This window comes from Rhinolophus hipposideros (assembly GCF_964194185.1).
Source record: "Rhinolophus hipposideros genome assembly, chromosome: 7".
Taxonomy (NCBI): Eukaryota; Metazoa; Chordata; class Mammalia; order Chiroptera; family Rhinolophidae; genus Rhinolophus; species Rhinolophus hipposideros.
Window position 1 is genome coordinate 9,595,821 of NC_138053.1, and position 24,392 is coordinate 9,620,212.

The window sequence follows — 24,392 nt, forward strand, 5'->3', positions numbered from 1 at the left end:
AGGGGCAGTTGCAGGTCACCTGCTGAAGGCTGGGACCCAGCCAGAGGGCAGTTGTCTGAAAAGTATAGTCACAACAGTGGTGTGTGTGGGAGAGTGGGGAGACATGAGGTCTTGGTGAGAAACCTGGTGGGAGCCTGGGTGAATCCCTCCAGCTTCATGTTTATGTAGTGGGGTTCAGATTTGCAACTACCAGGCAGGGCTGTGCTGGGATGTCTCAGGGTGTGAGGCAGGAAGAACCAGCGTGAGGCCCAGCCATTTAGATCTTTTTTATCAGGCCAGGCATTTTTCCATTCTCTGCCACTCGCCTGAAGAGGAGGCCCGATGGAGGCTGTTCGAGGCCGAGAGGCAGCTGCAGTTCTAGTCTTGGCCTGTGCCCAGGGAACTCTTGATTTTTCTGTCCTGGGGCCTGAGGCTGACCCAGTAAAACTTCTCCGACTGGTCATCCAGCTCTGGCCAGAGAGCTGGCTGGAGTCCATGTTGGACAGAGGGGCTGGGAGGAAAGGCGGGGGCGCTGCAGGGAGGCCCTGGGCCCAGCACCAAGCAGTAAGGACATCCTGGGAAACAGCAGGAGTGACTGAAACATGCAGTGAGAGGCACTGCAGCTCCTGGTCCTTTAAATCGCACTTCCAAACCTCAGTTTTCTTGGTTTGGAAAGGAGGAGTGGGGGTGGGGGAATAAGAAAAGGCTCCTCCCCCTACTATACCACAACAGATATCAGCTCCATCCCACCTTCCCCGGCTCTAAGCGGAGAGAAGGCCAGACAGGGAGAAGGCCAGAGATAATCAAGGATGGCAGAGAGAAATACTGGGAAAAGGGAATAGACAGAACATGATAAATCCAGGGGAAAAAGGGATGTTGGTTTACCCTGGGAGATCCCACCAGGAGATGGAAGGAGGGTGGAGGCTGGGAGAATGGGAACACAGACACAAGACAGGAATGGTGGAAATGTGGGGAGCCCATCCCTGGCTGGGCAAATAGCAGCAGCTGGATGTATTTCCAGAAAAATCCTCAAATAAAGTGATAACTCAATCCCCGCCTCTCCTTGCTGTTAAGCTGTTAAAGGTCATTGGGTGGAAAGACCCACAGAAACCCCAAGAATGAGCAGCTAAAGGGCCAGGAATTCCTGGGCAACATGGAAAAGGGAGGAACCTCTTTTGACCCCAAGGCTGAGTCCTGGGCCTCTCCTCAGCCAGGTGAGGTGTTTAACCCAAGCCAGGAGTCTTGTCACCACACAAACAGCCCAGACACCAAGGCTGTTGACACAACATCCTCAGGTGGAAACAGTGTAACAGTGGTCTACCCCCACCTTCCAGCTGGTACCTCTTTTGCCCACTCCCAGGAGGAATCACCCCCTTACCACCATCACCAACTCCGTCCTGGCAGAGGCAGCCCCTGTCCTGCCGTGTCCCCCCCCCACCCCCCCCACCCCGGCACTAACACGGGACTCCAGTTCAGACAGGGGCTGGCTCTGAGACCAAGAGCCCTGGCGTTGGTTCTGTCCCCCAGGCAGTCACGTTGACTGACACGAGGTCCCTCAAGCTGGCCCAAAGCAAGACCACGAGAGCCATTTTCTTTTTCTTTCAAATACAGTTCTTTTTCCAACATTGCCCGCAGCAGCTTTGGTGCAGAGATTTGGGGGCCAGGGAGGCATGTGGAAAAAAGCAACAAAAATAGTCAATTGCACAAAGCCTTTCCCTGGAAAAGCCCCGGCTCTGGGGTGGTCAGGACATGTAGCTGCCCTCCCCCCACCCCCTGGAGCTCCAGCTTTGCTGGTCGAGGCACGGATGGGGATTCAGCCCATTCCCCATGTAAAAGAGCTGTCTGGGAGAGGGAGAATGGCTGCACGTGTGTGTGTGTGTGTGTGTGTGTGTGTCTGTGTGTGTGTGTGTATACATACACACACACATATATATATATATATAATAGGCTATATTAGAAAATTCTCTCTATGTATAAATATAAAACACTGGTATCCAAACATGACACCACAGCTAACTAAAGTGCTTGACAGAAGTTGGGCATGTCTAAGTATGTAGGTAAAACTAGTCATCCCGAGTGCCCAGGATGAGGGAGGGAGCTGGGGAAGCAAACACATGGAGAAAGGGTGCTCTGGCCCCCCAGGGCTTTCTCAGCCTGTCTGATGACTGTCTCACATCAACACTGGGCCTCGTCCCCACCTTTAGCCTGGTCTCCCCCCTGAGCTTCTGTCTGGGAGAACAGTGTTTGAAAGCTGGGCATGGGGAAAGAGTGGTTCCCACAGGGGAACAGTGGCCAGTTTGTGCCTACAGCCTCCTCCACCCGCGGGGCTGGGAATGAAGGGAGAGCTGCATATGCTGAAGGCGGGACAGGAGGAAGATTACTGTCCTCATAATTAATAACTGCAGAAATAAAACACCATCGCTCCTCAGGCCAGGCTCTGCCTTCTCTCCTCCTGCGCCTCCTGCCCTTTCATCTGCAAGCCCCAAGCAAAGCATTAGCACCTCCGGCATCTCCAAGACCCCTACCCTGCAAAACAAGGCCCGTTCTGGTCTCAAACCCACAGAAATGCTACAGGCTTGTGGTCACCAGAACTCCAGGCAGTAGAGGGGCCCCAGAGAGCAGGGAAGAGGGCCCCCAGGACACAGTGCTACAAGAATGGGTTGGTGGTCGGAGGTTTGGAGGCAAATGGGCTTGATGAGGATCCAGTCTGGAAAGAAACAACCACCACAAATTGTTAGATGAGGGGAGAAAAGCTGGAGGCCACAGAAGAAATGCAGTTAAGGATTCCTTCCTCCCTCCGTATTACTGTGCTGAGGGGAGTGGGAACATGGGGAGCTAAGAGGCGAATGGAGGGGGACAGGGGTGTGGGAGATGACAGGGCCAGAAAGACTGAGGTCATCAACTAACCACCCCACTCATCCCTGGCTGGGATGAGGCAGAATTTCATGAGGAAGGGGCCTGAGTTCCAGCCCACCTGACCCTCTTCTCCTGCAAGGATTCTGTCCCTGAGCCCCGGAGGGAGAGGCCACGTCCCACACCATGCTGCGCCCGGCCACTCACCATGAAGGGGTTGGTGGAGATGCCCGCTGGCTGGCTCAGTGGCCTCTGTCCCAGCTTGGCTGATCCTAAGTCGCTGAAGGAAGAGCCTGGGGAGCAAGAGCAGAAACTCAGCAGATGGGAGCCCTGACCCTCACGCTGGTGCTGACCGACTCCGACCACCTCCCTGCAGGGCAGGCACAGCCACATCCCAGGGGGGCAGTGACAGGGGCCCTTCCGAGGACGCGAACAGAGGTATGGAGCAGTCATAGGACGCAGGCAGGTCTGATGCTTGACTCCTCCCCAGTGGTCCAAAACGGAACTAGCTCCCACCTGCCTGGCTCCCTAATGTTCCCGTGGGTGTGCACACGCAGTCCCTGGGGTGGGGAGGAAGGCATGGTCTGAATCCCTTACCGTTCTGCGGCTGGGTCATCGAGGCCTGTGAGGAGAACAGCGGTGGTGGGAAGGTGCTGGCAAAGGCCCCAGTGGGAGGCACTGGCTGGGGGAAGCCAGGCCCAGCACTGCTCATCCCAAAGCTGGGCCCTGTAGAGTGACGGACATGAGGCTCAGGTGAAGTTCTGAAAGGGCGACTGGAGAACAGTTCTTCCGAAATCCCTCCGAGATCGGGAATTGGGATTGTTTCCCTAACCAGAGGTACCCAGTGGAAATACCCTGCATGAGCCACGGAACTCTTCAGCTTCCATGCAACTCACCAAACTTGCCCCTTCTTGCCCGCATGGCTTGTGGCACGGAGAGCACAGTGGTTACGAGCATGGGCATGGCATGGAATTGGGGGCAGCTTTTGGCTACCTATTCAACTGCATAAACTAAAGCTAATTGTTAGTCCTTTCTGTGCCTCAGTTCTCTCATCTCTAAAATGGGGCAGTACCTACCTCCTAAGGCTGCTGTGAAAATTAAATAACACAGGGAAAGCACTCCACTCTGGGCCCGCCACATGGGTACCTCTGGCAGCTATAATTCTCTCGTCATGGCCTCAAGGTTTTTGAGAACAAAACAAAGGGGGAGCATGAGTTTGAAGAGAGAAAAGCAGAGGTTGAGGAGCTGGGTGAGAGGAGACCACAGGACTCTGCCTGATGAGGGCAGGGAATAAGGTCATGATTTCAGGGGCTCACCTTAGGATACAGAAAGGAGAGAGGCTGGGCTTCTAGAGGACAAAGGGTTGGGGAAGGAGACTCATGGCCACTATCAGTCAACACTAAAACAAGCTTCAGAACTGCTACAGGTTAAGTAGCACTCTGTTTTTTCGAATTCTGAAGTTCTGAGTCTGTGACTTGGTTGCTTTTACTTTTTTTGCCCACTAGGCGGCCTGGAAATTCAAATCGGTCCTCTCTGGGCTGGTGAAGGGGGCCAGGGGGAGTTGTTTTGGAGGACCACAAGTGCCAGCTGAGGCCGCCTGCTGCTACTTCTGACAGTGTGAGAAGAGGGGTATCCGGTGAGAGGTGCTGGGGAATTTGCACCCTGCAGAGAAAGGGCCACCGGACAGTCTGGGAGGCTTACCTGTGGCCAAGCCATTGGGCTGGAATGGGTTGGTGGAAGGCAGCTGGGGGTGAGCAGCAGGTGCTGTGAAAGGGTTGGTGAAGGCTGCTCAGGGTGGAATAGGGTAGAGGTGAGAAAAAGAGATGGTTATTTTTTTCCTCATCTGCTTAATATTGTGATAACTGAGCATTCCTCTAAATCTTCCCTCCACTCTCCTCCCTGCCCAGTGTCCTTTTGGCCTTGGAGCCCCTCCCTGGGCTCCACAGTCAAGACTCACCTCCAAAGGCAAGCCCTGTGCTGCCTGCTCCACCAGGTGTGGCTGACTGGAGTGTGGGGATCTGGCTGGTCATCCCAAAGACGCTGCTATATAGGGAGAGAAGTTGGCATGCACATGTTCCAGGAGCAAGGAGATAAGCGGGGCAAGGGGCTGGGAGACACAAAGCCAGTCCTGCCAGACATGAGCAGCTGGGTGGGCTGGGAAAAGCAAGGCCAGGTTTCTCGGCCAGCTCTCCTGTCCTAAGGCAAACCCCCAAGTCTGGGCCTACCTGCTAGGGATAACTCCAGCTGACGCCCCAGGTCCCAGCAGGCCACCCATGTCTACGAGGCTGCTTGGCTGACTGGCCGGTGTAAGAGGAGAGACACCAAATGGCGTCACCTGGCTGCTCCCTGGGCAGTCATAGGAAATAAAACAGGACATGTTGGGCTGAGACAAGATGGAAGGGGCAGGAAGAGACAGAGGTGGGGGTGCAATGGAAGAGTGGAGTGGTGGCGTGAGAGCCACCAGCTGGGGTCTCTGAGCCAGCCTTCCCATGACTCTTCCTGTGGGTCACCCAGTTCAGGAGGGCTTGTTTCCCGCCAAGAATTCCAGGCAACGTGATACTCAGCTTTTCTGTCTCCCTAGCACTCAAAGCCATCACCACTGAGAGAAAAGCAGTTCTTCCTCATGTCAGGCCATCGTCCTTCCTGCTCTAGTGTGACTTACACTTCCCGTTTCCCTCAAGAGATGGAAAAGTCTGTAATTTCTTCGAAGCAGCATTTCCATTTATAGATAAATCACCTACAGGGGCAGGTAGAGAGGGTCGGGGAGGAGCTGTGAAGGGCAGAAAGGTCCAAGAGCACTTGGGAGAGTCTCATGGAATGTGGAGATGGCACTGGCGGCGATGACAGCACCCTGCCCTCTCCCACGGGAACTGCCTCCTCCTGGGAGGCAGGGGGCATCCTGACGTTATGAGCTGAGATCAGGGCTTGGGCACACTGCTCACTGGGCAGGGCCGTCGGCAGGGTTCTCCTGCCCGCCCTGGTCTTCACATCTAAAAAGAAAAAGCATGGAGAGTAAGAGGGAGTTTTACAAAAGAGCAGGAGTCCTGGAAATCCTGAGCAACCTTGGGTCACAAGAAGAGGCCTGAGGCCCTGTCATTTTATGAAAGCCTCTTTATCTGTGTTTACTATTCTGGGCTGTTCTGAGGGTAAGACAAAGCTACAAATGGGAAAAGCGTTTATTTTTATGAGGCTGGAAGAGTCATACTGAAGGGAAACACACTTTGCATAGTGTCTGTCACATGACCGTGCTCAAGAATGAATAAATATTTGAGTAGGTAGAGTGAGAAAAACTGGATTCTACTTGTGCCTCTACCACTGGCTACTGCTGTGACTTGAGCAAACCATTTCTCTCCTAAGCCATTTTTTCCTCGCTCTCTCATAAGGTGGCTGTAAAGACCCTCAGAGGTAAGTGGTTTGAAATCTGTACAGCGTAACACAAATGTGAGGTACTATCATAATCTATGATTTAAGAAATGATTTCCAGGGTCAGAGAAACAAGACAAGGTCTCGAAGACAGGATGGCTGGCTCGGGTCATGAACACAAGGGAACAAGACCCTCCCCTGGACCCTCAGCTCCGGCCTTTCCACATGCTCTGCCTCTGCCTTGAACAAGAGGCCCCAACTGTGGTCTTGGCTTAACTCCTACTCACCCGTCAGGCTTAACAGAACCGGGTCTTCGGATAAGCCTTTCCATTAGTAATGGGAATTCAGTCCTGGTTTTCCTCTCATAGCACCTTGTTCTTTTCCTTCATAGCACTTGACTTATTTGTAGTGATATAATTTATTTCTGTATCAGCTGTGTCCCCGGGACAAGACCAATTCCGCTGCCAGGAATTTTCTTACAGCTCTAACTTCCAAGTGCAAAATATACAGGGTTATTAACTGTAACACTGTTTAACAGCAAAAGACTAACTCATCCTAAATGTTCATCAACGGGATCGATTAAATAAATTATGATAAACATATGTTGGACTATTGTGCAGCTATAAAAAATGAGGAAGCTCTTAATGTACTGATAAAAAAGATCTAACAGTACCGTTAAATTTAAAAAAAAATCAAGGTGCAGAACAGTATGTAAATTATGCCATAATATGTGTAAAAAAAATGATAAAACAGGCCAACAAAAAATGAGTACGCGAAGGCCATCGACTCCTCTTCCCAGAGGTACGGCTGTGGAAAGGAGTTGAGATAAGAGACTAGCATGAGAAGGCTGTGGAAACATTTTGCAGGATGGGCGACTTTAAGCATATTTCTGAGAAAAAGGGAATGTGCCAGAGAGGTGGAGGAAGTGGAGGTAAAATTCAGATGAGAAAGCTGATGTGACAAAACCCTGCAGAAAGTGGGGAAAGATGAGGGCGTGTCCTTCACCCTGGAAGATACTTTTCCTCCCAGAGACCAGAGGAAGAAGGGAAGGGAAAAGATAAAGACAGGAGACAGGAAAGAAATGGCAAAGCCAGGCTGGTTCTCAAATCTGCGTTGCTCTCTGGCCCCTCCGAATCTTCAAACCAGCCTAGTTTCTTGTCAGTAGTTTTGGGCTTTTTCCGGAACGCTCAGAACTGTAATTTGAATCTCCATGTTCTTTCTTTTCTAAAGGCTTATGCTGTATTTCTCCAAAACCTCTTTTAAAGGGTATCTGCCCTGTGCTAGGCACTGAGCATAACTGACCATGACCAGGCTCTACCTTGGAGGAGCTGAGACTCCAGCAGGGAAGGCAAGTGCCCAGTGCCTGCCTGCTACAAGTTTCTAAAGACAGGCTGCTTCTAGCATGTCACCACTTAAAGGACAGTGCTCTCCTTGGCCTCTCTCCCTCCCCAACCCTGGACTTCTAAGAGGAACAAGTATGAAGCTATAATGCTACAGTGCATGCTTGGTCCTCACTCCACTCCTCTGGCTATGAGGAAGGCGGGGAAGTCAGCCAGGCAGTGTTCAATCTTCTGATTCTCCAGCCCCAGGCCCTTCCCTCACCTGACTGACTCAGGGTACATAGATTTTCTCAGCGAACACAGTTCCCTGTCCTCACTTAGGTCAGGCTCGTCAGGCCTGCTCTGGGCCTTCATGTCAGGGAGCTCTGCTCAGTGAGGACCAGATCCTCTGCTCGGCCAGGCTGGAGAAGGCTGTCCTCCCACCTGCGGGCAGTGCTGTGTGTCTCCTGTGGACACCAGAGGGCAGAGCCAGCCCTTGCTCAGGTGCGGTGGGAACCCCGCACAGATGGCGCATTCTCAGAAAGGACGCTGCCGCAGGAATACCCGTGCTTCAGTTTTCTTCTTATACACGTCCAGAGCCTCATTCCAGGAAGCTGTATTTGTACACATGCCTTATAATAATTTCAGGGGGGAAACTGCAGTTTTAGAAACCTCCCCTCTCCAAACTCCCCCTCAGAAATATAAAAATACAACCAGGCTTGTCAGAAGAGACGCCCACCTCTCCTCCAAATTTCCCTACTTCATACCCAGTAGTTCTTTATGTCACACAAACAACCTTGTGAGCAGGGCGTGGGGCAAAGTGAATGCAATCTGTCACTTAGCAGCCATTTAGTTTCGGCCAGGTCACTGATCAAGTTTAGCCAGTTTCCTCAACTGCAAAATGTGGAACCTTTCTTTCCTCCTGGAGATGATCCGTGGATGCCCCTTGCAATGACAAAAGCCTCATAAATGTGGGCTGGCTCTGGATATGGCTGCAGACTCTGCTTTCTGAGTTGGTCAGATGCTGAACAAAAGGTTCATCCCAGGTTCAGCCAGGGATGGCTCCAGGGTCAATGCCTTCTTTCTCTCCTTTAAAGTCTTTAAAACAATCAATGGTGCTAGGACTATTTCTGAACAGACCAATTTATAACAACTTTGCAGGCTGTTTCATTTTGAGCTTCCATTCCCAGGAATACTTCCCTCTTGCTACACTGAATATCCCTATACCAATTTACAGTCTTACCAACAGTGCACAAAAGGGCCCATTTCCCCACACAATATTGGCCACTATCAGTCTTTAAAATGTTTGCGAATATAATGTTCAAAATGATTTTTACCTTAACTTGTATTTTCCCTGATTAGTCAGGTTGAAGACACGTTCATATTCCCCCCCCGCCCCCGGGTATTATCTGCTTGTATCTTTTGTCCATGAATCTATTCTTTCTTACTGATAGGCATTTTAAAAAACACACATTATGGCTATTAGCTTTTTGTTTTAGCTTTTGTTTTCCATGTTGACAGTATCTTCTCGCTATCTGTTTCATGCCTTTAAGTTTTGTTTGGGACATCTTTTGTCACACAGAATGTTCTAACAATTTCTATTTGTTAGAATTTATGGAGATTTTGTTTCCCACTATATGGTCAAATTATAAAATGGTTACATGTTTGAAAACACTATATATTGTCTTTTGGTTACAAAGTTCTATTACATTTAATAGTTAAAACTTGTTGAAGTGTTACTCAAAAGGTCGACTTCCTTCCTTCCTTTTTTGTCTATCACCTTCATCTATTAATCATGTGAGAGTCTACTCGTCTCCCTCTCTGTTGCTTTATTAGATTGTCATCGTGTCTGACAGTGTTTGCTTTAGAAATTTCATGATGTGAGAACTTCTTTTGTTAATTTTTATTTTTATAAAATGTTTTTTTTTTTTTAGATAAAATAAAATAAAAACAAAAGCAAGTAGCCAGTTCATGATGGCACAGTGGGAAGACTGTGGGCAACATGAGAGTCAGAATGTCTGGGCCCGGGGTGAGCTCTGCCGCTCTGTGCATTGCACAACTAGGGAAACTGCTGAACTGCCTCATCTGTAAAATGGCTAAATTTGAAACGTTCCTCCGGAACCTCCAAACTCTAGGGTCAGAGGACCCGAGGCAGGCTCCTACCTTGGGTAGGCTGTGGGGTGGGCAGAGTAACTTACCAAAGCTGTAACTTCCAGTTAGCATCCGACTGGCTGGCAGTGAGGGTAGAGAAGGGAAAGGGTGCATAGATGGGGGAAGAGAGAAGGAGAGAGCGTAAGTCACTGGCTTTCCTCAGACATCTGTCTTTATAATGTCCCAGCTGCCCTCCAGCATCCAAGGATGTCCAAAGGAAGAAGGACAGTCCAAAGCCTCTGAAGACTCGATGCCTGGGTGCTTAGAGAGGGACTGAATGCTTTAAGGCGGCCTTTAGACTCGCTTTCTATAGTATAACATACGCATCGACTGCACAATATGGAGTTTACAGGCTTCTGCTAAGGATGGGTGGGGACTTCTGGAGACCGCCTCAGACTCTGACCCAGTGCTTGCCCTCTGGGCACTCAGTCTAGAGAAAATATCATGTCCTTTCTCAATTTTTCTAGGACTCAGGTCTCCCATACTTCCCAGTCAGAAATCTTCCAGTACACAGCCTCCACAGCTCCTGTGGTAATTTTAGCCATTTTCCTTCCATGAAAACATAGAACAGTAGAACCCCCTCTTCCTTACAAGAATCTCATCAGATTCCTATCATCCTTTCCTGGAGCTTCTTCTCTTTGTCTCCTTTGTATAGTTCTGTAGGCTGGTGCAGATGTGGACGAAGGGTGATGAATGGATGTGGACAACTGGATGCAGTGGGAAGAGAGAAAGGAAACTGGTGGGGCAGAGTTTACCTGTGGGTGTTGGCTGGGCCTGGAATGGGGCTTGGCCAGTCAGAGGAATGCTTCCAAATGCAGAAGAGCTGGGGCTACTGCCAAAGGCATCGAAGTTGGCAAAGGCCCCGTGGGAAGGTGTTTGGCCTATAGGTGAAAGGAATATAAAGGTTATGTATATAACATGTATATTAATCTATATAATACACACTAATTCTAAAAGCCAAGGCCACTGGATGGGACATCTGCCTTTTCACAGGGTCTTCTTCAGAGGGAGACGGCAGGGGCCTGACGCAGAGAGCCAGACACATATGGGGGACAGGGGATCTCAGACGCCTCCAAGCTCACTCCCCACCACCTTGCATCGTAAGGCGTTAATATTTTTGTCAAGGCTTAGTTTGGGCAGAATCATGTGAAAAAATTTTTTTTGGGTGGGGGTGGGAAAGGGCTTGAAAAGGAAAGAGGGAAACTAGATACCACTTTATTCAACACTCTATTATTGGCTAATGCTGATCTTCAGGAAGGGGGCAGGGGAAATGGAACACATAATCCCCTTGCCCTCATTTTAATAGAGAAAGTAATAAAAAGGTTATTTCCAGTGTTCTAAAAGAAAGTGCTAGGAGCCCCCAACTCCCAAACATAATCCATGCCACACCCATTTGACCCCAACCCTCCTGTCACATTCGTTCATGTGAAGAGAGCTAGGGGTCACCCAAAGGGAGCGAATTCCTTGTATTACGGTACATATGTTATAGAAAGGTTCTCCTTCCAAGTCCCACTTACCCCCAAAGGCTGGGAATGCAGCAAAGGTAGGTACGGCCTGGGGAGCAGCAAAGGGGTCTCCGCCAATGTCAGCCAGCAGGTCAGTGCTGGCTTTCTTGACTGAGGAGTGGGGCGGTGGCTGAGCGCTTCGGAGCTGGGATGTCCGAGCCTGGGATTGACTGACAGACTTGGAGGAGAAGGCAGTATATGTAGCACCTGGAATCCCAGACATGCCCCAGCCCCTGCAGGGCTCCCCAGGCTGCCCCCAGACAGGCCAGGGGAGAGAGAGAGTGAGAAACTGCCCTCAGCTGCGAGGATGTCCGGGCAGGAGCTGCCTTAGCCTGTCTCATACCTACTACCTCTGTCTTCTCAGGACACCAGCTCCCAAACCACACACTTAGAGCACAGCAGTCACGGTAACCCTGACATACACAGGGGTGTTGCCCAACAGTCCCCCTGAAGCTGTTACCTCCTCCTCTTTCCCAGGTACTTGAAGCAGAGTCCCGGCCCCTTCTGTGTTTCCTTGGAGGAATGGTCAGGTTTGGAGTTCATACTCCGACTTCCCTAAACCCTGTTGGGTTCTTTGTTCCAAAAGATACGAGTCCAAGGTGATAGATGAAGACTTAGGTGAGAGCAGGGCTGAGAACCAACTCTCAGCTCCTGAACTGTTGTCTGCTAAGTCCAGGAGATTTGATTTAGAAAACTGACACTCCTGTCTCCCAAACCCCAAAATAATCTTGAAGGGCAGATGTGAGAGTTACCTGGCTAGAGGTGGAGGCAGCAGCTGAGAGAGATGGCACAGGATCCCCCAGAAGCGTCCGCAGGGGCTTCCCTTCTGGCATGGAGCCCTGAACAGGGGCGGAGCCACTGCCTTTGGTATAAGGGGGCCCCTTGACTTGGTCGGGGGGCACATACCTGCAAGAAAGAATAGTTAGGCTGGAAGAAGAGGTGTAAAACCTTGGACCATGCTCCGCTTAGGTGCTGGAGAAAACACAGGTTACAGCAGTTAATCCTTTCTCATTTTTCCCTACTAATTCTCTTTTTTGAACTGAAGGGAATTTAGCAACTTAACAAAGTTCTGCCTCTCTTGAGCTTCCCCTTTACGGCCAGATGCTCCTTTTTTTCGGCAAGAATGTTCAGTTTGCTCTGGCTGGTGCCTATTATCCCCTCCTCTTTCTGATACCATCTGGGTTTTAAGTAATAGCACCTGCAATAACGCTGACGGATGATCCTGTTTCCCAACTTCCTACTCAAGGTCCCCCCTTTTATTTCCTGGGAGTTTCTTCAGATTCTTCCTTCTCAGTCCCATAGAAAAAGTTCCTGCCACCTCAGCTTCTAAGTTCTCACAATCTCTTCTGCCAGCTCCTGCTACTTCTGATAAAACCTCTCCCTCTATAGTGTGTGTGGTCTCTATTCTGGAAGAATCTTCTGGACATCCCCAGTAGGGACTCCAAAATGCTGCCTGAGTCACATCAATCTCCTTGCTGTCTGCATTCTCTTCTCCACCCTATAGGTACCCCTCAACATGCACATACCCCAGAAATCAAACAACAAGAAGTGACACCTGGGGAGAAAAATGGCAAGGGAGAACAGAGACGCTGTTTTCCTGAAGAGGAAAACATATAACATCATGAATGAAATGATGAGATAAAGCATAAAACTATATAGGACATGTGCTTCCAGCCACCCCTCTCCATATATGTCATTGGCTGAGCTATAAAAACTAACCCACACCCCAAGGCCTAGCTCCCCCTTCCAATCAGTCTACTGTCTCCCCGAAAGAGGGGACATCAAATTGGCAAGGTCAGTGACCGAGACCAAGTTGTCCTTTCATCTAGTTTTATGATTTTGAAGTCAAAATTTAGCCCTAACTGCATCTGAGTGGAACAAACTCTACCCAAGTCTAGCTTTTGAGAGAAGCCCCAATTCAACTCTAGAAACTGGACTGTCAGATGAACTATGTCTTGGACACATGTCTCCAAGATAGAAATCTCTTTCTTCTTTCTTACCATCTCTTCTTCTCATATTTTTCCTGGAGAAACTCCTTCACCTTCTGAGGATCCCTGGAGTCGGGTATTAAAGATGTTCGAGCATCAAAAAGACCCAGCCAAATCTTCCTGCAAACCTAAAGGAATGGAAGTAGGTGACAGAGGACTTGGGGTCGAAAGATGAAATGGGAATGATACTGCATCCAATTTATTCATCAATAAATATTTATCGATCATGGACACGTCTGAGGATGGGCACACCTACAAAACAGACACGACCCGTCCTCACAGCATTATCATCTCATGGGGAGCTCATGCTTTAGATCAACAAAAATAAATTTATAATTACACATGGTGACACATCCTAGAAAACAGAAGGCCATGAGAATTATGGGGAACTAAACTTGGGTGGGGTCAGGAGCAATTTTCAGAGCTGTGGCTTCCAGTAAGAACACCCTCCAAGGAAGCCAATTGCCCGCAAGCTAGAAGTACTGCTAACACCAAGAATGGTATGCTCCTGCCAGCAGATTTGGCTGAGGAAGGGGTTTAACTCACTTTCCAGGAAATGATATGGACGTAAACCTGGGTTGCCAAAGCGCAAGTCAGCTCCTGGAGATCTTACTCAGAGGGGGTAGCCTGGTCAACTCTAAATGCTCATCAAGGCGGAACTCGACCCATTTGCCCCTTCGAGTGCCCAGGGGCAACCCCCCTGCAGAGATTTTGCTCCTTTCCCTGATTCCTCCAACAAGAGGCCCAGACAAACCACAATTTGTATAACTAAGATTCTGTAAATATACAAATATACATAAGATACCTTACATACTAAAATAGAGAAATTCCACCAGAAAAGAAAACTGCAGGGTTTTAATTTTGAGCCAAAGTGCCCCAGCAGATAAGGCAACTACAGTCTGTAAACAGTCCACCAGTGGGCAGCTCACCTCGTTTCCACGGGATTGCAGGAATAGTACTTCAGACTCAGTGAAAGTTGTCATGGAGATGGACTTGACTCTGTGAGGGGGGTTCAGGCCTCTCCTGTGAGAGAGAAACAGAGAGAGGAGTATAACGCAGTTAGCACTGCAGGTCTGTTTATGGGAGGAGGAGAAGGGAGAAAGAATAAAACAGCACATAAATTAAGCTCAGGTAGAACTCCCTGCCTGAAGCTACTTCCTAATTCAAGGAAAGAAGGGAAGCAAGGATGTTTCAGAGGCTTCTAGAAGAGATAGGGGCAACAGAGTCAGGGATATGTTGTGATCCCAGTCATTCGGGAGAGGAAGATGGAGACTGTCCCTCCTCTCCCTCGATTCAGACCCCAACATTTCAGTGTTCAGCCTCCAGGCTGAGGGGGTACTTCTGAGAACTCAGACGTACCACTTACCACTTCCTGGTTTAGCACTGTTTTACGCCAATAGCACATCATCAAGGTCCCAGAGCCCATGAGCCACAAATCCCTCCAGAATGAGGGAAGGCAAAAAGGGAGGCCCACGACTATTCTTGGTAGTACGGAAAAAGATAAGATTTGGAGACAAAAAACAGGGGCTCTAGGCTGGCTGCCCCTCCTCTTGTCTACACAGAAGGTTGGCATGGTGGTAGGGATGGAACAGCTCTCTGGAAAAGAAATGTTCTTTACTTTCTCATTTCTAGATCTTTCAGTAAGGCAGGAGGAAGTGAGGCTCAACAATGAGATGTGAGATTGGAATGAGTCAGGAACATATATCCTGTAGCAATGCTTTTGTACCAGCTCTGTGTGTTCTGTTAACTCCCTGGGAGTCCAGTTCTGCCCACAGAAGCCCTGTGGAGATTACAACAGAGGAGAAGGCTTTCTTGCTACCCCCCTCAACTGCCCTCCAGAGTGTTCCAACAGGGGAAACTTGGGGCTAAGCCAGGCAGGGTTTCATAGGTGCCCCTTTCCTTATACCTTAACTTTGCCTTGGGTCCAGACGTCTTGCCCTCATCAGATTAAAAAAAAAAAAAGGGATGGACCAAAACAAATACAGTAGACCCTGGGACCAGCAGTGAAAGACCACTGGCACATGTGGGAAAGTCTCAACTGATGAGGCCTCTTCAGACCTTTACTCTCCTGAAAAAAAATGAGTGAATCAAGATGAAAATAAAAGTATTGTAACGCTAGAATAGGTTCCTTGTTGATGCCCTCAGGAAAGCAAAAGGAGAAGGAAGCGATAACAAAATTCACCAAATGGAAATACCAAGAAAAAGGTGGGGAAAACGCATATTCACACTTACAGGTGTACACACAGCATAAAAGTGCCCCTGCCAAGTCTGGAAGAGCGAGCGGCATGGCAGTTCCAGTTTAGTGTAAGTGAAGGTGGCAGGGAGGGGGGCACAGATGACAGCACAGAGTGAATAGCAAAGGGCACGTGCCCTTTTGGATGATAAATGACTGATTACTGATTCTAACAAAGGCTAGAACACTGCAGGCTATAGCTGAGGGCGTTTTCAGCAATTCTGCTGCTAGACTTTTAAGTAAAGGGTCTCAAAATACCCCTTAAAAAAACAAATATCAAAGAGGACTGATGCCCCTAGGAAAGACAAGGGTGGGAAAAACCAAAAGTAAAGCTTTGTTACTATATGTCAAACAGTAGCTCTGAAACTTGATCTGAAGGCTCTCTTCTGATCACATTTCAGAGAGATTCCAGTTTTCTCTCCTAAAGCCTCCCTTACTAATGGCTTGGTTTTGTTTTGCTTTGAAGGCCAGACAGCCTGCTTCTCTCTGTACTCCTTCCCTTCCCCTTTCTCTCCGTAAGCAGACCCTCGCCCCCCAGAATGCCAGACCTTCCTGAGGTCCAGCCCGAGCAGACCCCTCTGTCCTGACGATCCTCACCTCCGACTAACAAATGTTCACTTTGACAAAACACAAGGTACTGTGGTAGGCACTCTGGGGGATGCAAAAAGTACAGGACCCGTCCTTGATCACCAGCTGCTGGCTTATAAGAAGGACTCAGGGAACCTGGACGCCCGTACTTCTCAACGCAGTAGGGTGCCATTTAGGCACACAGGCCAATCGGGAAGAATGTGGCACCAGGATGCAGCAGCGGGGGAAGAGAAATGGCCATGGGAAAAGGAAAATGTATCATGTTTATACTAGAAAAACAGATTTTAAGCCTATCACAAAAAGGTCACTGACATTTCCGGAAAGGACAACCAGGAAGTATTAGCAAAGTATAAACAGGGAGGTGTGCTTCCTCGTAGGGGGCAGGGGAGGGGGGGCTTGACCCACACAGGAATCTAGAGGGCATATTTACAACAGAATTTTCTATGGCTGAGGTTAAACTGAAGGGGTTTTTTGGGGGGTGGGGTGGGGGGGAGATAGGATGAAGGGAAGGCAGAGAAAATGAGTGATTTAGGTGCTTTGGGCCAAATGAATCTGATGGAACAGGATATTTCCATAGCACAGTACAGAAAGCATTGCTTTGACCTTGATGTCTGCAGACTGGATTATGTGCAATAACCAGAGCCACAGTTTGGGGGCAGAGAGAATTCTCTACACGGCAACACAACACTCTGCATCCCGGGAAGAGGGCCTAGTTACACGGCTTATGAGTCAGAGAATTTGTTTCTGAATCAGAGAGGCCACTGCTGGCTGAGAAAAGCAATTTAGAAACAAGATCCCCTCCCCTCCAGTAGCTGACCTCAAGTGGTCTAGGAGTGTTGCTTTTCGTCGTGTGCATGCCATGGTCATACAATGGGCCAGAGGTGAGTCACTGGCCTGAAATCAAACAGACCCAACTCTCCAACTTGCACCTCGTCTCCCCAAATTAACTCTCAGGCTCTCCCCAAAAGAAGAAGTGAGAGCTAGAAGGAGGTCCTGCCCTTCAGTTAGCACAGCAAATCCATTCTGTTATTTCTAACCAGGAGGTGCTGGGGAAATATAGAGATAAATTTATTTGCCCAGAATAGTACAAGTTTTTCCAAATGAAAGCAAGTACATTAGTACATTAGGATACAAGCCTTCAGCCCAGTCATGATGTCTTTTTCCATTTCAGTTTCTTTTTCATAGAAATGCACCTAACTGACATTTGAAGTACTCTGAATCACTCTTTGAAATACTCTTGGCAAGTAACTTGCAGAGATCCTAAAGTCTGCCCAATTCTTCCTTAGACTTTCTCTCCCCTCCATTAAGCACCCGACTATTTCTACAAATACCATGCCTGTTGTTTCTCTGTGGTCATCACCCTCAGAGTGGCCCACATTTTGCTTATATCTTGCTTTATAAAAGCCTCAAACCTGCTCAGCTGCTCAGATAAGAAGGTTCTGCCAGGTCAACAATGGAAAAAAACAGTTCCACCCAGCACCCGAATTCTTTCACTTGTGCCAAATCTGAAGTTGGGAATTCCTTACCTCGGAACATTTGTGTTCAATTCATACACCCAGACTGTGTTTCTTTGCTCCTGGGATTCCACACCTTTGAGTCTGAGCAGGGTTTAGTTAACTAGTTCAGTTCTTATCTTGAACTCAAACATCACCAAGAGTCCCTTTTACAGACTCTTAATAGTTTCTAATAGGAAGGTTCCCCTATTACCCTGCTCCAGGGTCAATTTCACTAATTTTAGGAAACTTCTTCCTAATCTGAATTCCCCTGCTTCAACCCATTTCCTGTTGTTGTTCCTCGGTGACAATGATAAACAGCTGTCCTCTATGTAGAATCATATTACCAGCTGCCCTCCTCTTCAGGCTCAAGGCCAATCCTTTCACATTGTTTTTCCCTTTCTTTTCATCACTTTGGTAATTTATTATGTTTTTAGGGGCTTTTCAAGTTCTCCAAGGCTCCCCTCCCCAATATGATAAAGTGCTTAAGTCTGGAATTTAGTGAGACGCTGCTGGGCAGAGGTGAATATGAAAGGTGAGGCGAGAGGGGATGGTGGGATGGGACTAAAATAAGGGCAAGGCACATGTCTATCTCTCCAGCCCAGACAGATGGAAAAGTACTGAATTATTGAATAACATACTACACCTTTCCCTCCATGGAGATAAAAGTGCTTCAATAAGGAGCCACTACCAGCGAGCCAGATAGGGAAATTGAGGGACAAGGAGGGTTAGGAACTTGTCACAAATAAAGAGCTGTCTGTCAAGCACATCTCTTGACACCCAGCTCCAAGCTCTGTTGGCCCTAATCCTGACTTAATCCGGTCATCAGAGTAAAATTGTGCAGAAATAGAAGAGACAAGTATCCACTACTGAGACCCGCAGGAAGACAGATTAAAGGATGGATCCAAACAGCCGGGTCGGGGAAGCACATCACATACTTCTTGAAAAACCTGGTGTCCAAGGTAGTGCCCATCCCTGATGTCAATGAGATCTCAGGCCTCAACATCTATTTTCTTTTTCAGGAAAAGTGGTTTACTCATGAGGCATGCCAGCAAACAGAACAAGAAAGAACATTCAAGGCACTGCTTTGGAAATGAATCCTTTTTAGCGGTAATTTTTACCCCAACCTAGCTTCAAATGGCAGATTCATCCTCTAGTAGAAGAGTCAGAAATACAACTAAACAAACACGCCCATGTATATATTAGGCAAATTAAAAGGATCTATATCCAGGTTAAGGAAATTAGGTATTGGAAAGAAACCAAATGAGTAAAAACTAGGTCAAATTTGGGACCTACAATTGTGGCAGCATGTATATAAATTTAGAAACGGCAGAAACTGACAGCCTCTCTCTCAATCCTTCACACCAACGCTGTGGGTTTTTGCTACAGCTGAGAAGTATTTCTTATTAAAAAAGTGAGATCGAGAATGAGCTCACATATGCAGAAATGAAGGCATAGTCATACCCACCCACCAACATTAAAATCTGAAGTTTTCTTCAGATCTGGGAAAATTTAACTTTGGCTGGAACAGTCACCTCAGCCAATCTGGCCAGCTGGGAACTCTGGTAATCCTTGTCATTGCCTCCAGAATACTTCATCCCCCTAAGAAACAGACATATCTGAAACATACTCAACAGAAAACTAGCTTTCAAATTACAAAGCCAATCCTGCCATTTCCTTTCTCTGGCTATGGCGCTAACTTTGGTACTTCAATTCCCGACCCCCTCACCCCCATATCCTCTTCATTTTAACAAAGAATATTTCTTCTCTTTTCATCATTGTACCTCAATGAGTCCTTACCACTCTCTAGCCCATGCTGAGCTTTATTTTACTTCAAAGCATTTATCACTACCTGCAATTATATATTTCATGATAGAAGTCCATGGCCTCCACTAGCACGTAAGCTACATGAAGGTAGGTACTTGGTCAGTTTTGTCCACTACCATACCTCCAAGTGCCTAAAACAGTATCTGGGGCTTGATAGACACTCAATAAATATTTGTTGACTGACTTAATGTATGTGCACATTGTTGGCCTACCACAATTTTCACTTCCCAGTACCACAAAATCCTAACCTATGGGCAATCAACCATGTGGATTTAAGATGTTAACTGTACGTGTCACTGTGGAGCCATGCCTCTCCTCTCCGTCACCTGCTGGACTGCGTGTGCTCCCTCACTCTGCAGCTGCAATAAACACGCCCCACCCCACACATTGTGCCTAAGGCCCACCTGCCCGCTCCCAGCCCTTCCCACAAGACACCAAAGGACACAGGTAATACTTTGTTAAGACCCTTTTAAAAGCTTTATGTGCCCTGCTCTAGTCCGTGCTAATTAGCACTCCAATTAACAAATGAGAAGTACCACCAGAACCCAGACAGTCAGGGAAACTACAGTTTTCGTGTAGAGTTTCTTTTGATAGTTCTCTCTTTATAATCACAACATGCCTTCAGTTCAGTTTCTTTTATTGGTCCAGCCTCCTCTTGATCCCTCACGCTACTCTCACTTCCTGCTAACAAAGGGTTGGCCTGGCGTCTCATTTCCCAACCACCAAAATGTGTTCCCTACAGTCTACCACCTCAAGAACCACTCTGAGTAAGTCTCACAATGCTTTACCAAAATACTAAGCAAAAATGTCCTTTTTAGAAACTTTTGAAACTAAAAAACATAAAAATAAAAAAAAGGGGGGGGGGGCGGCTGGTAGATTCCTACCCCTTGTTCCCACTGAACTTAAGTTCCTAAAAAGCTAAGCCTCTAGTTGGAGGTACACATACCCTAGACAAAGCCAGGCCTCGTGGGGGTACTTCTCTATTAAATTAATCCTCAGGCCATAGTCACCTCCACCCAGTGTCTCTCCAGATCACAGGTGTTTGACTTTTCATTAATGGGATCAACAATAATGACCACAGGGAAAAGTGGTAAAGTTCTGCAAATTGTGCACTGACATTTAAGGAGTTAACTATCCCAGCAAAAAAAGCCAGATTTTTAATGTGTCCCAGATCCCGTGGCCCTCCTTCTAAAGGTCCTTCCGTGGTCCTGACTAAAGGAGATTCATTATAGAAGGGAAATGTTATCAATGGGATACTTTAAACCAAGATAGATAAAATAATGATAATGATGGCAGCACTTCTAATGTACTCAGCGTTTTTCATTCCGGCACAGCTAATCTGAATGAACTACACTGTTTCTTAACATTTTCTTCCTAAGACCTAGACTCTGATATAACAACTTTAGCTTCCTGCTTCCCTTTACTTTTTTCCAGACTCTCTAATCAGATTTTCCTTTTCATAATGAGATTTCCAGAAATCTGCTTTCGCATTCCACTTTGCGCTATTCATATTCCTAAACTTTGCTCCTTCTCTTCTCAGAGTACTTATCCCAGTCTCAAGTCTTATCCTTTTGCTTCATTTGAGTCTCTATCTCAACTTGTGACAGACACATTCATTCCTCTTTGGATTCTGTTTAAATCATTGTCCCATGAGCCACAGTGGTTTTTACTTAGACCAAAATCAAGTCCCTTCTACAGCACATAAGTGAGGTTGATCAGAACATAGAAGATTGGCAAAGGAGGTAAAAACTGAATAGAAAAACAATCCTAAACTGTATCTTAGAAGGCTTGGATCCTCATTTCTGGTCTGCCATGATCATAACTAATGTCAAACAACAAATGCTGACAACAGCGAGCTCCATATGGCCTTAGATTAGTTACTGAACCTCTTTGCTTCTGTTCTCCCTTCTGTCAGGCAAGAACAATACTGCTCCCTCCTTGGCTCCTAAAGGTATAAAAAGAAACAAGGAAAGTGCTCCTTGTTAAAAACAAAGCCAACGACCAAACCAACCACCCCATGTATTAAAACAATACTCAAAACGTCAAAATAAATTCCTTGATAAACATTAAAAAAACAGAGATACAGGCTTGGTATCAAATGTTAATCATGCATCTAACCAAATTCCCTAAGGGGAAAAAAAATTACTATATAATCAGAAATCTGGGCTAGAAATGTAGTTCTAAATTAGCTCAGGCATGACCAAATAGAGTGCAAGTGCCAAGCGTAGCATATCAGATGATACAACAACCCCCAATCTAGAAAGAGTTGCCAGATGCTACTACGGGGATCGAGTCATGGCCACAAGGAGCTCAAACGTACAAATTATTATATTTAAGGATGGCTCATCCAGATCCCCAAACCTTCGGAAAAGTTAAGCTCTCTAACAAGGCAACCCATCAGTTCTCATCTCTTAGATTTGTACGATACCTACTTCTGGGTAGCATTTCTAAACCCTGCAAGATTAGAATCGGCATCTGAACACTGGAACATGGCTCCTTACCTACCTCTATCTCCGTGCTGTCAACCTGGGTTAGTTTACCTATTTTAACTCGGTTTCTCCGTCTCACACTCGAGGATGGGCACAAGCAGGAAGGAAGAAAGGCACTCCCTCATCTTGAGCCCAGTTTGCCCTTTTTCCTTTTTGCACCCCACGCCCCCAATCTACATTAAATTCCCTTTCAAGGTATATGTCATTCTCTGGCCTTTTAAATCTCTAACCCTCTCCCCTCAGGTCCCTTCAATTTCCCCCATTTTTCGGTTCTCCTCGTCTCCCTAAGGCTGTTTCTCCATTCCTCTCCGGTGTCCTTCCTCTCCATGAAACGCGACTCCAATCGTGCGTCTAGACTCCCTTGTCCCCTTTCCTTGACCACGACACCTCTGCATTAGACAACCCTCTCGCCACACCTGGCGCGTCCCTCCAGGCCTTTCCGCGTCCCCTACCTCGGCTGTCCCTACGCCCCTTATCCTCGTTGTCCCCCACGCCGACTCTCCGCCACTCCTTCCCGGTCTTCCCCCCGCGCCGGTCCACTCACAGGAGGCCCGAGCAGGTGGTGCAGACGAAGCTGCCCACGGTGATATCCACGTAGGTGACCCCGCGCTGGGCGCACTCGAAGCAGTGGCGATTCCCGGCCTGGCTGCAGGCACCCAGCTCCCTCACCCGGCGACACCACACCTCCGAGGCCGCCTCCGCCTCCGCCTTTCCCCCGCCAACCCCGCCACCTGGCCCTGGGCCCTTTTTCGCCGCCATCACCATGGCTGCCCCACTGTCTCGGACCTCGTCCCCGCAAGTCAGCAATTGCCCCTTAACCACAACCCACTTCCCGCCTCCTCAGTCGCCTCCGCACGCCCGGCTCCCCTGACAGAAGCTCGGAAGCCCGCAGCGTCCGCGCGAGACTCCTCACCCCCAGTCTCACCTATCCTGCACAGTGATTGGCTAGTCTCCTCACTCTGATTGGCCCGACATTGCACGGCCTCAAGCTGCGGAGCCGCCAATGCCACGCCTCACTGCCTTCAGACCTCAGGCCTCTCCCATTGGCCCGCAGAGAACTGGCTGCGAGAACTGTGCGTGCCGTCTCCTTGTCCCCGCCCCCTCTCGCCACCGCTTTCACGGCGGCCCGCCTCCCAGATTCGATTGGTGAATTCTCGGAATTTAGGCTCCGACGCTAACTATGATTGGCTGCCGGGACTGCAACGTCCGTGCGCGAGAAAGAGTAGGGGTCCCACGCGTGCGCAGCTCTGGTCCTCCCGTCTGACGATGTTTATTCCCGCCAAATTTCAAAGGCCTTCTCTCAGCTGGACTGCTGAGAGGCTAGCAGCGCCGAAGAGAGGTGGCCATATGAGTATGAGGGGCTGAGGGGAGGGCGGGAACGAAGGAGCTCTTAGAGGAAGGGAGGGAGAAGGAGAGGAAGTGCTTTATAAATGCTATTTTACTTACTCCTACTTTATGCCATAGGAAATCTCACTTTACAGAGAGTTTTAGGTTATATAATTTGCAGTAGGTCACACAACTGGTACGTGGCCCAGCCAGGATTTTAATCTGGGTTGTCTGACGTTAGAACTGCTTTTAATAACCACACTATCCATGGAATAGTATTTGACCATTCATTTGACAAACACGGAATGGCTACTAGGTTTCAGGCACTGTTCTAGACAACCAATCAAAACTCCCATCTTCATGAAGCTTACATTCTAGCAAGGGGAGGCGGACGACAGACTAGTTAAAAAATCATCAGTGAGTGATAAGTTTTGTGCAGAGAATTAAAATACGGTATTGTAAAAGAGAGTGACTTGTTGGGTATTTTAAAACGGTTCAGAGGAACTACGTCTAAAGCAAGCTGAGACCTGAATAACAAAAAGGAGTCAGCCATGATGAGATCTGAGGAGAAGCAAGACAGGAAGAGGTAAAAGCATGTGCAAAAGCATGTGAAGAAGCTTGGTGTGTTTAAGCAGCAAAAAAAGAAAGCCAGAATGACTGAAGTGTAGTGAGGGGAAAGTGGAGGGATTATACTGGAGTGGGACCGCATCATGTAAAACCTTCTGGACTTTGGTAAGCAGTTTGGATTTTCTTCTAAGTGTGATGGAAAGCAGTATTAGTTAGAATTAGGTCGCACTATGATGAAACCCCAAAATAATTGGGGCTTAAACAAGATGAAGTTTATTTCTCTCATGTAACAGTCTAGGTAGGCATTCCAGGGCTGGTGGGTTGGTCCATTATGTCAGCGACCCGTAATGCTGCTCCATAATGCATTACCTTCATTCCCAAGTTTACCTCATGACCTATTATAGCTTCAGTCATGTGTCTGTTACAGTAGCAGGAAGAGCCTGCTCTTTTTAAGGACAAGCCAGGAAATTGCATACAACCTCATTGGTCAGAACTCAGTCACATGACCACACTTAAGTGTAAGGAGGGACTCTGGAGAATGTGTTCTTTATTTTGGGCCTCCACGTGCTCATCTAAACTTCAGAGGTGGAAGGAGAGAAAGGATGTTAGGATAAAACCAGTCTCAGCCACAGAAGCCTTGGAAGGATTGTAGCAAGGGCAAGACATGATCTGATTTTCAGTTTTGAAAAAAATCATTCTATCCATTATAAG

At 48.0% G+C, this 24,392-nt stretch overlaps 1 protein-coding gene across 3 annotated transcripts; it reads right to left on the reverse strand.

The window, feature by feature from the left end:
- Positions 1-1,581: 1,581 nt before the first annotated feature.
- On the reverse strand, positions 1,582-22,894 carry AGFG2 (ArfGAP with FG repeats 2). Of its 3 annotated transcripts, XR_013993663.1 has the most exons (14): positions 22,333-22,749; positions 14,088-14,181; positions 13,171-13,286; positions 11,923-12,076; positions 11,183-11,348; positions 10,421-10,546; positions 9,713-9,745; positions 5,058-5,178; positions 4,790-4,875; positions 4,534-4,617; positions 3,430-3,558; positions 3,040-3,125; positions 2,541-2,686; positions 1,582-2,452 (listed from the first exon to the last, which is right to left on the reverse strand). XR_013993663.1 is itself a non-coding variant. In XM_081054002.1 (13 exons), the coding sequence occupies exons 2-13, from the start codon at positions 14,139-14,141 to the stop codon at positions 2,627-2,629; spliced, it is 1,215 nt and encodes a 404-aa protein (XP_080910128.1). In that variant the 5' UTR covers positions 14,142-14,181; positions 22,714-22,894; the 3' UTR covers positions 1,582-2,626. The 3 variants fall into 3 exon arrangements, 2 of the variants coding, with proteins under 2 accessions (XP_080910128.1, XP_080910127.1); XM_081054002.1 differs by having other exon boundaries at positions 1,582-2,686; positions 22,714-22,894; XM_081054001.1 differs by having other exon boundaries at positions 1,582-2,686.
- Between the last annotated feature and the right edge of the window lie 1,498 nt (positions 22,895-24,392).